Source organism: Neopsephotus bourkii, unplaced genomic scaffold (assembly GCF_033783945.1).
Source record: "Neopsephotus bourkii isolate Nb327-2 ecotype Australia unplaced genomic scaffold, CSIRO-AGI_Nbou_v1 NB_1314, whole genome shotgun sequence".
Taxonomy (NCBI): Eukaryota; Metazoa; Chordata; class Aves; order Psittaciformes; family Psittacidae; genus Neopsephotus; species Neopsephotus bourkii.
Window position 1 is genome coordinate 1,094,162 of NW_026901795.1, and position 12,224 is coordinate 1,106,385.

Here is a 12,224-nt window from a genome sequence, read left to right on the forward strand (position 1 = left end):
TAGCATCCACAAAGTGATTGAGGATGGGGAAGATGTGTGCTAGTATCACTGGAGGTTGAAGCCTCATGTTTACAGGGAACAGTACAATTCCGAAGAAGGGAAAGCATCGAAAAGTATGTAGGACTATGCTGTATGTATGAAGCACAAAACAATACCCATAGGTGAATGTCCCTTTTATTGACACACACTGATCTCAAAATATCTAATTGCAAAAAGCTGTGGTATTTGCCTTTTATTCCATGTATATTTACAAATATCTGCATAAGTGTGGGTGGTTTATGATAGTTCGTGCTTCAACTCTAGTACAGGGTTATGTCTCCATGAGGACTTTCAAGCAGGTTGTTGTTTCCTGGACCAGTTTAGCAAGAGTGCTTAGTATTAGACTGTAACGTAAAATAAACCCAGTTAGTGCCTATTGGACAGCAAATGAAGGGCTAAGGTGTCAGGGCAAACAGTGGAGGAAGGAATTGGCTAACTACCCAGGCATGGTGGAAAGAGTTTAGTGGGTTGAATGTGATTAAAGCGGGGAAGAACTGTATATTAAAAAAGTAGAAATTAGTTGACTTGATTTGGGGATATAGCAACTACATAGCAAATGGAAATGATGCTGTCTGATGGAATCACATAATCTTAGAATAACCTACTTTGTAGTGGATCCCTGAAGGTAATCTGGTTCAAGCTACTACTCAAATCAACTAAAAGCTAACTTCAAAGTTACATCAGGTTTCTCAGGAACTTGTGCATTTGACTTCTTAATATCTCAAAGAATTGAAATTCCAGTCCTGCTGGGCAACCTCTTCAAGAGTTTGACCAGTATTTTTTTCCTTATAACTAATCAGAGTTTCTGAAATTGCAACTTGGGTCCATTGTCATCCATCCTATCTTTTCAGTAACTACCCATAAATTAAAGACAGCAGATTTATCATAGAATCATAGAATAGTTAGGGTTGGAAAAGACCTTAAGATCATCAAGTTCCAACCCCCCTGCCATGGGCAGGGACACCTCACTCTAAACCATATCACCCAAGGCCCTGCTTTTCCCTTGTCATAGTCTTCTCTTCATCACACTTAACAAACCCTGCTGTTTCAGCGTCTTCTCTTACCTCATGTGCTCCAGCTGCCTGACCATTGTGATGGCATTCTGCTTTACTCTCTCCAGTTTGTCAATGTCTGTCTTATTCTGGGCCGCCCAGAATTGGATACAGTACTCCAGCTGCTGTCTCACAAATCATGTCCTTCAACTTGCTGGCCAGACTCTTACTAACACAGCCCAGGATGCTGTAGGCCTTCTCTGCTCCAAGGACACATTACTGACTCACGTTCAGGTTGATGTCCACCAGGACTCCAGGGTTTATTTCTAAAAAGCAGCTTTCTCTACAGTCAGCTCCCAGCCTGTGTTTTTTTGATAGGTTTATACCTAGGTGCAGGCATTCATGTTTGCTTTTATTGAACCCCACAAGGTTTCTCTTGGCCCTTTTCTTCAGACTGCCTTGTGGGTAGTCCACCCAGCTAGTCCATACCTCTTCAGTCTCTAAGGATCTTTCGTGAAATCATGCTGGAAGCTTTGCTGAAGTCAAGGGAGGTTATACCTCATCCTCTCAGTCATTCCCTCCCCTTTATTTACTGAGCCAGTCATAGAAGGCAGTTAGCTTGGTCAGGTACAGTTTGCTTTTGAGAAGTCTGTGTTGGCTGTTTCCAGTCATATCTTCTTCATTTCATGCAAAGTCTTCTGATAAGATTTGCTTCATAATCTTCCCAAAGGTTAGCGTAAAGCTGGCCAGGCTATAGTTTTTGCTCCTTTTGAAACCGGATGTTGCATTTGTCTCTTTTCAGTCATCAGGGACCCACTCCAATCACCACAACCTTTCAAAGATCATTGTGGTTCCAGTTCTTCAGTGAATTGCTCTTACTCTTCTTTATTTCACAGAGCATAATGAATCACAGAATATACTGTATTATTTTATATCTCTTTTGTATCGGATAAGCAATAGTATGAAAGCAATGTTCCTATGTTTAAATTATAACAAAACTCGTTTGCCAGAGCAAGAGACATGGCAGTATGTTTTCATTATATTCTTCAGGAATTGCTGATAAAAGAGACATATGCCTTATGCATCAAAGACACGTATAATTTAGTTATTTTGCAGACAAAATAATATTATTATTCTGTACACAGTATTAGATTTACCACACATCAGCAGCAAGCAAATTAAAATTTCCAGTATGCAACTGTGTAGACTGGATTAATCTGGAAAGCACTGAGTTTCTGCAGTTTTACCATTAGACCTGGTCTTCCACATGCCATCTTTTGTACCAGGTACTTTGTTTTTCAATCTGAGTATTTACATGTTTTGTACTTGTTTAAAATGATGTCCAGACTAGCATGCAGAGTTCTGCACTGCAGGAGTTACCTGGAAACCACAGATCAGAGAAAGTGGTTAGCTGAGTGAAGACCTAGATCACGAGATACCTTTTCTCCAAGGGTCTGTTTGCCTGTATTGGGAAGAGCTGACTTGTTAGCACCTTCGAATTTTCTGGATCTGGGATTTTGATGTGAACCTATAATGCAAGACTTGCAAGATGTTGAAAGTGGACTTTTGTGGCTTGGCCTATCCTTTGCTTTGTTTCCTGACTTTCATTGCTGTGACTATTTGATCTCTCTCAGTGTGTAACAAATAGCAGTATTCTCACCAAAGCCAGCCTGTAATATCTATTTATGTGACACAGCAGAGCCACTCTGAAGGGTGAATAACTCAGACAGATACATTATTAATTACTGAAGTTCAAAACCTTTCAGAATATTAAGTCGGAAGAGTACATGAGGCTTGTACATACAGAGAGGCAGGTATAGAGAGTTGGAAATAAACCTGTGGAAATTTTATTCTATCACGTCTGATTACTGCCCTGAAGATCTTTCAAATACACAGGCACAGGGATAATGACAGAGTAGATTAGCAAAGTCTGATTGCATTTGGTTCCTACTGGGATTTTTTTTTGTCATAAGGTTGTTCATGTTGTTTTGTCCATCATTTGAATTGAATGAGTGGAATTAATTTAACTTCTGTTCTCTTCCATCAAATTTTTCCTTCTCTTCTCTTATAGTGCAATCATGGAACACAAAGAGCTGTTGAAAGTCCCCTGGGATTGGCAAATAGGTAAGAAAACACTTTACCTCACTGTAGATAGCTGCTAAGGAGGCACGGAGACATCCAGCATTTGGGAAAACAGGCACAGAGTTTCACAGTTTCCACCAGTTACTGCCAGAGGTTGAACCACATGCTTCATCACTGTTCTAAAAGGATATGTTCTTCCACTTCCATCCTGTGCCTTCCTTGCACCATTAGGTTAAGCATATGTATGCCGTAAGATAATTACGCAGAGAGCTGTGAAGTTAAACAACAATAATAGGGTTCCAGTTCTAAGATTCAGTGCAACACGTGGGACGAATAAACGAGTTAGTTAATAAGAGCCAAACCTTTTTCAATGAATGTCAAAGAAAGAAAATGGAACCTAACAAAAAAACTAAAAAAGTACTTCCGTTGCATATTATAGCTTCATAAACTCATTTCCAAGGGGAGCATTTCTGTATGCAAATGGTTAATTGCTTTCCAAGTAGTTTCAGTGGAATATATCAGATGTGTCTTTTAGACAAGCTTACGCAGCACTGTGCACAATGAAGCTCTTAGAATGTTCTGCTATGCAGTGGATTGAATTTTCCCATTTCAGTTTGGAAGCTCAGTTTATGATCTAAGACTCCCTTTGTATTAGTCCAACAAATTACTTGCTTTAAAAGCGAATCAACGTTTAGGACAGTCCTTATAATCGCTCTTTTACTATTTATAACAGTGGAAAAAATAAAAGAATACTCATAGTATAATTAGCAGAGGATTCAAGCTTTGGTAAAACCTTGACAATAGTTTGTTACCTAGTTTCAGAATGAACATCAAAATGACATCTCAGAAGGCAACTTGTTATGTGGGGAATCCCTGAGGACAGGAGAGACACGTTATGGAATACACTGTTCTTTTATTTAAACTTATTTCATAGTTTCCTCTCATCGTCCTAAACCTTAATAAAAACAGTGCATCTTTCACAAAACACTGCACCTAGAAGTCTTGGAGATTTGATGGTTGAGCTATAAAATAAATGACAATCAATTTAAAGTATCCATGGAGAAACATACTCAACTGGGTACTATAAGTGTATTGGCCTTCTTTAATCTGAGATAATTAGCATAATTGCATCAGTGTTTGTTTATACTTCATGATAAGGAGCTCAGGGACATAATTAATCTGGTACTGATGGAAGTAGCAGTGGTCATAGTGAATTAATCTGCTATTCATGTAGACTTCCATGGGAGTTCTGTTGTTACTCAGCATCAGTTAAATGTACTATTAAACTAAAGTCTTACTTGTTCAGTGATGCCATTAAAATGTCATTGAAAGTTAGTCAGTAATTCTGAAGAGTCCCTATGCTTTATAAGAAGGAGATCATCTTGGCAAGAGCATCATAGATATGTACTTGTTTCGTTAGAGCAATAACTGGATATGTAATGTAGTTGAATATGGATGAAATGGTGACAATTATGTGTAGTTGTGTGTTCTTCACTGGCTTCCACTGCACTTGGTGTGCTTTCCATTGTGTTGGCAATGATATGAGGTTGTCAGTAGTGACTGACAGATCTATGTCAGAGTGTTCACAGCCTTGTCCTGAATAGTTATCCACTATGATAGACTCAAACCTGCAGTCCAGCAGAGTTAAATCATCAGCCTTCTGAATGGTAAAGTCACTACCTAATTAACAGACAACCTAATAAATAACTCAAGGTGGCCTGTTGCCATCTGCCATAATCGTGCTATTAAGAATGGATGAGCTACCTTTCAACTGATGTAAAATACAAATGATGTTTGAATATAATGATCTAAAGCCGATCTGTTATGTCTGTCATGTTTAAAACAGGCTGTGGCCCTCCTGGTTTTAATTTTTGAAATTCCTCTGATATATAGCATAATCTTCACCCTTAGTATAAATCAGGGTAGCTCTGTTTGAAACCTTGAAGGTTTAAGTGTTAATACTTGCTGCCAACCTGACTGAAAGGAGAATGATTATACTGCTCTGAGTGGTTTCATATGAGACCATGACATGGTTTGTAGAGTGACAGGTGAAATAAAAGCAAATAAACTAACATCAGTTTTATTTAAGAGAAAAGACAGTTTGAATCTCCAAGGAAGTGTCCCTTTTTACAGGGTGGTTAAATATTTCTGGATGGTCTTTATTTGAAGAAGACAGTGTGAAAAATCATAACTGATTCCGTTTGATCCCAATGTAATGATAGCTTTTGGAGTAAAAATGTAAAAGCTAAAACATGCAACATTCAACCAGCATACTCAGGAACTAAACAGAAGTTCCCAAGGCATGTTAGTTTTGGTGGTACTTGGGCTACTTTAGAGCAGTCCCTGAAGGCAGATCCTGCCCATCTGTGTGGAGATGCCTGGTTTTAAGAGAAGTGGGGAAATACTGAGGGTCTGGGGCTTGTTCAGCCTGCAAAAGAGAAGTCTTTGAGGAGTTACCTACAAAGCAATTATCAAAAGGACAGACAAGGTCTTCACTGCAGGGCATGGCAGGAGAATGAGGGACAACAGACGGAAGCCAAAATGAGAGATTCAGACTGGATAAGAGGAAAATCTTTACCCTGAGGACATGCAGGCAGCAGAGCAGTTTACTCAGAGAGGTCGTGTAGTCTTCATCCTCAGAGGTTTCAAGACCAGGCTGAGCAAAGTCTTGAGAAACTTGTTCTGATGTTACAGCTGAGCTTAATTCGAGCAGGGTTTGAACTAGGGCTTCCTTCCAGCCTGAATCACCGCACCGTTTCTCTGATCCTAAGTGTCCAATACAGACACTTGTGAGGCATTCACACCCAACCAAGCAAAATTGGTGACCTTACCCACTAGGGTGAACACTGACAGACTAGATGGGATTCCTTCCACCAACTTTAGATACCTGGGATATAGGCATCTTATTAAATTGTCTCCCTTTACATCAGCAGCAATAAACAGGCATGATACAAATCATAACTATGCTAAAGCTGGTGTCTAAAAAAGGTTGGACAGTCTGCACCCTAAAATTTCCCAATCACTTCATTGACCACCAGTCCTCAGTATGTGTCCAGAGTTACGTGTAATTAATCCCACTCATAGCTGCCTTTATGCACATTAAGCCAGTTCAGGACAATGCCAGGACATCTGAGACAGTTATGCATTACGAGCCTCTCAGCATTTAAGACAGACCAGCTGATCAGCAGGTCATTACAAAAGCACCTCCTAACTTACCAGGTTGCTTCTGTTCAGTGTCTGAGCACTGAGTCACTTGATGCCACTGACTCAGTGCCTGGGTAGACAGGCCCCGGCACCTGGAACTGCAGCAGTAGTAGCAATTCCCAAGGCTGGCACCTGCAGTTCCCAAGGAAGCTGAGGCTCCAAGCCTTTGACTTCAAACATATTTTAAGTCTGAAAACTGGCTCTCTAAGAAGCAGTATCTGAAAATCATATGTCGCATTCCAGTTTGCTGTTGTCACCACTAAATGCTGTCCAGCTGGTGGATGTTAACATGTAATTTAAGATGTAAATGAATGACACTTTATATTCATCTCTTACAGGACAGCTATGGTTTAAGCAATTTTCCACTGGAACTGAAATGCCCTTTGGAAAAGCAGCCCATGAAGTGCATGTAGTTGGCTAGCAAATAATGTGAACACCAAGGCGGTACCATGAAATTATACTGTCGGTTGAGAGGGCAACCCAGAAGAGTACTTGAATATATGTTAAAAACGGGCTGACTAACAGGAGCTCTGTGGACCAGCTGGTGGTTTGCAGACTGTACTTTGAGAATGCTGACTTTGGGTCCAAAAGTTCTTTTGTGCCTGATCTGTTCTTGATTTAAGCCTGGAAGAAAAGCTGACTTAATGCCCATGTATGCAAGCAATTTGTCATTTATCAAAACTATGCTCTATTTGGTGCAATTGTTTGCCTACTACAGAAGAACTGCAGATTTTGCATAAAGCAACTGTTTCAAGCACTGCCAAAGACTGATTCTGTTACCCATATACATCGTACACCTGAAAAAATTGCTGTTGGTAAAAGCAGTTCTTATATTATCCATATTCTGAATATAAATATAAATTCAAATTCTTTATTATGCCATAACAATTGATACATAGACACTTGAGCACTGACATTTTGTGTCTGGTGTGTTTTTTTCAGATGAGTGTACACTTTAGTTCAGATGCTTCTAAGGGACTCAAGCTGTTACAGTTGATTTTGTCCTTTAGATAACTTTTCTAAAGAGTTTTTAACTAAGTGGATATGCAAGCAGATACAAATCATGTGGGCTTTTTTTTGTTTCTTTTCTCTTCTAATCCCTCTCAGGACTTTGGCAATCAGATTTTCTGCAACTTTTAGTCGATAACAACATGCTCTGAAGAGTTAGAGTGAATCTAAATTTAGGTTTGTGCACATATCAGCTGGGAATTCCACAGCATACAGCAGCCTACGAAATATCATTTGCATGAGAGTAGAGAAGTGGAGTGTTTGCTGGTTTCTTAACTTCATATTGATTAATTTGCCTTGGGATTTATCAAGTAATAACTGAAGCAATGAATTCTTTCCCAGTAAGTTATTTAGGTTTTTAAATGAAATTAGATTTCTGCTGTAATGTATTTTTATTATATTAGTGTCTAACAATCTGATTTGTGTGAGCCACTATGTAAACACGTAACAGGAAAGACACTCAGCTCTGGAAAGCTTTATTAAGGAAGGCAGACAAAAACGGATAGAGAAATAGAGGTGCAAAACTGTGAAGTGATTTGTCAGGTTTGGTGGCAAAATAGAACTAGGACCTCTGTCATTTGAGTGCTGTCCTCATGCATCCATCCATTGGCTCATTAATTCGTCTGCAGATACTTTTACATTCAGTTTTTGGGTCCTTTCCCAGAAAATATTGTGTGCTCCATCCAACTCAGCTGAACGCAGTTGGTGTTGCAGACATTCATCTCTGTCAGTGACTAGATTTGACATGTCTGAATGCATAGTTTCATTCATATTTATGCTGGAAATGAGGTATTCACTAGCAGTGAAAGACACCGATTTAAAACTGCACTGCTATTATGGAGAGCATAGAGAAAGGACTTCATGTCCACTGCTGACATGGTTTTCACTATTACATAATTAGAATTATGTTCTTAGTCTCTCTATATATATGTCTTAATAATTTGAATCCATGTTTCTTTGAAAATGCATTATTCAAAAACACAGCCTTCTTCCTACCAACACAAGTCATTTCCACAGGCTGTGAAGGGTCACTCTGCTTCTTGTTTCTCTTCTGCAGGTTTGTTGTATGTTGGCTTCAGTGCCTGTATGTTTGGCCTCTACAGCTTTATGCCAGTGGTCATAAAGAAAACTAGTGCTACTGCCGTCAACCTCTCTCTACTCACAGCTGACCTGTACAGCCTCTTCTGTGGATTATTCCTCTTCCACTACAAGGTATGTGGAAAGGAGAGATGCATTTGGGTAATAGCAGTATGCCTGAAGAAATGTCAATGCAGAGCAATGAAACAAAAGAAGCCTGCAAGCTTTGTTAGATCTACATGGTAAAAGTGCCGATTTCTTTTATACTTCAGATTTCCCACACCAAAATTAATTTTATTTTATGATTCCCATTTTTTAAAGAGGACTTATTTGGTCTTATTTCTGTGAATTTTGAGTACCTGTTCATCAGCAACTGTATCACTAATTTTATTTTACTTATCAGAGGTAGCTTTCAACTGCTGTGACCAGACCCAGTGTGGCAGCATAAAGGGAAGGACTCTTCCAAAAATCCCATAGGATTTTTTTCTTTTCTTTTTTTTTTTTTTCCTGAGAACAAGGGACATGCTGAATTCTCAATCATGCTGATTCTGAAATATAACTCATAATTATCCATGAATTGCACCCTTCCTGTCAACCAAACCACTGGCTTTCCTAAGTGTAAATGCCAAATTGTGCAGCAGATTGGTGTTGGAACTTTTACCTCTCAGGTGTTCTAATATCTAAAACATCTGGCACACATTTTGTCTCCAATTAAAAGAAATGGCACTTCATTATTCACAACTAACCCCCCAATATCCATCACATGCAAGTAGCATCAGGATGCTGGAAGCGATTGGTTTGCACCATCATTTGTTCATAGCAGGGAGGTTACTTCATAGATAAAATGGTGGCTCAGAGAAGTGTTAGGTAAAGGAAAGACTTAAAATTCTGAGTATCTAACCAACTCAAATCAGACTTTGTGATAGTAATGGTACCCGAGTGAATCTGAGTAAGACAATGAAAGTTCAAAGCTTCAGAATTCAATACAAAATTAATTTTTTTCACTATTGCCTTTTGCTTTTGTGGCTTTAAGAATTTTGCAGAGACAGGGAAAGCAATTATAGAAACAAAAATTTGACTGACAAAACAATATAGAGGTTGTATGCTGCTTCATGGGTCTGTCTCATGGTGATTTGATTCCTTGTTCTTTCTGCCTGACACTTTGAACCCAAAGTGTTTGACATTAGGTATTAGCTGAATATTGTTGTCTCCTGTTAACAATTTTATTTGAAACCCGTAGCAAAATATGTTTAGCTGTGCTAGTTCACTATTTCTGAGAGAAATGGCTATGTTACACTGTGAAAGACAGGCAAATTTAATTCTGAAAATGGTGGTGGTGGTGTTCTAGCAAAATCAAACTCTGTTAGAGGGAGAGACTCAAAGGTAGCAGGGGTTGGACAGCTTTGTGCTCAGCATTGCCCATACCTAACAAAAAAGACAATTTAGAAAACCCAAACCTTAAACTTCAGGCCAGAAGAGAAGACTCAGAACTGGCAGGTTATCTGATTGAAAGCAAGTTTTCATCATCTGTCCTGATAACTGGGTGAGTTCCACCTCTGAAGTAGCTGGTGGTCTCCTCTGCGACTTACTCATCTGATTAGAAAACTGAAGATCTTTCTTCCACAGTTAATGCATCTGTCATGCAGCCTTCTTCATAAACTCTTATCAAACTCTTACTTCAATACACTATGACTACACCAATTACAAACCTTCTTATTTCCAGCATAAATTTACTTGTGGCTTTTGGTCCACTTATTTTTTTGCCAAGAGTATCCCTCAGCATAAAGAATGCCCCTGTCTCCTTAGCATTTTACTCCATTGACACACCAATAGGCAGCAGTTGTATCCTTTCCACGCCCCTAGTTCACTAATCAGAGCAAACCTTCTCTGCACCTATCTGGTTGTATTTCATCCGTCCTGAGTTAGTTCCTTCAACTCTAGGAGCAGGAAAGGTCCCTCCAGCACCTGGCGCAATGCTCTTGTCTCTCCATTTCTCCAGGAAGCCTGTTACTATATTTACATTTTTCATCACTGCTTTTCCTTCATGATTTGTACTCACCCTGCAATTCATATAACTCACGAGTCTCCACTTTGTTCTTCCCAGCTGAAGCGCGGATACAGAAAAGACCTCTGTCAGGACTTTGTGAAAGGGACTTCACCTGAAATGTAGTATCAACTTCTCAAGCTGTCGGCATCTCGTTCATACACAATTTAGATTGCAGAAGAAAGAGAGGCTATATTCAGAGATGATCTAGATTTAAAAACCCACTTAGTTATGTGGTTCCTTCTTTAGCTGTCATGTTTTTATCCTTAGACAGGTCACCTCCTCCTTTTCTTTCTGGTTTACTATCAGGCATCATTTTATATGAGGAAGTAGAACTGTGAAATGTGCAACTTGCAGTCAGTAATGAAGTCTGTCCTTAAATGCTCTAAATTCCCCTCCTAAGACTCTGTACGCTTGCTTGTTTTCCAGTTTCTAAAAAGCAGTTTCATTCCCAGCTCAGCTGTGCATCTCCTTCAGGCACACAGCTCCTTCTCCTTATTGCTGCTCTGGCCAATGGGCACAGCCCCACTTCACTGGGAAACAAATGGCTTTATGCTGAATTAGGATCAACTGAGTGGTTTAGTACCCCTTGCAGATTACAGTTTTATGAGTCTTTCAAGAAACAGTTATTATTTTTTCCTTCCTCTGCTACCTTTATCACCAGATGGGTTTATTGCACCTATAACAGTAAATCTGTGAAAATCCATAGAAAATGCAAGAAATTACTTTAACTGGTTTTTAGAGCCTCTGAAACCAAACTGGGAAAAGATTGTGCTTGAAGTGTTTGGATTTGCTAGCATTTGATTTTTTTATCATACAGACTTGCAGCATCATGACATGCAGGACAATGAGTTTATATTCTTACCCCATATGCAGATATCTTTGTAGTACATTGTACAGTTCCCAGGCCCACAGAAGCTAGAAATGCAGCATGTTAACTTGACAGGTATACAGTTAACGTATAGTTCAAGATGTTAATTGTTCAAGCTTTTATTGTATTTAAATGTAATGATTTATGACTTTCAGTTGGAGGTAGATGACTAAATTGTAGTGCATCATTCTTAAAATTATCTGCATCCCCCAAATAAAATCTCTCTTTTTAGTTCTTCTGTAATCAGTAACTGAGTCCAGATACCCCAGTAAACGAAGGAACATGTCTGGCCTCTTTGGTGGCTGAATATTTGCAGCTGCTATAGGATTTAAGTATAAGCCTCCATATCTTCAATTATTTTTTAATATTCTCACTGTATTGATATATTTTATAGAGGTTTGATATTCAAAACTTTCCTAACTATCTGTTTTCTTTTCACCTTCTTCTTAGCACAATTAAATTATCTTCTGCTTTGAAAAACAAACTTTAACTTACTATTATTGTTATTGTTGATGTTCTTGTTATTATTGCTGCTGTTATCCTCTACATTCATCTTCACCTCCTGTCTTTCAGACTCATCTTTTGTTTTGATTTGCCCTGGTTTCTTGATTTCTGTGAACTTCAGTGTTCCCAGGAGTACAAAACCAGTCTGCATAAGGTTCTTTCCCACCCTACACAAGCAGGAGGGAATCCACAGTGCCCTTCCCTGGTGTGGGAAATGAGTCTGCAGTAAAGAGCCAAGGGGCTGCTTTGCTGGTTGGGTTTCATCCATGCTTTTTGCCTATAGACATGGTGGTAAACAGCTTTGGAACCAGAAGGATGCCTTATAAATGTGACGTATGCTGTGTAGAGGGATGTCTCAGCATAGCATGGAAGAAATTTCATGTTCTGAGTAACAGGACTGTCC

General features: G+C 39.1%; 1 protein-coding gene across 1 annotated transcript in view; it reads left to right on the top strand.

Moving 5' to 3' along the window:
- Nucleotides 1-12,224, top strand: part of SLC35F1 (solute carrier family 35 member F1) — a 236,962-nt gene that overhangs the window by 205,321 nt on the left and 19,417 nt on the right. The window contains exons 6-7 of the mRNA XM_061366196.1: nt 3,103-3,155; nt 8,383-8,537. Coding sequence (XP_061222180.1) covers nt 3,103-3,155; nt 8,383-8,537 — 208 coding nt within the window. The remainder of the gene's footprint in view (nt 1-3,102; nt 3,156-8,382; nt 8,538-12,224) is intronic.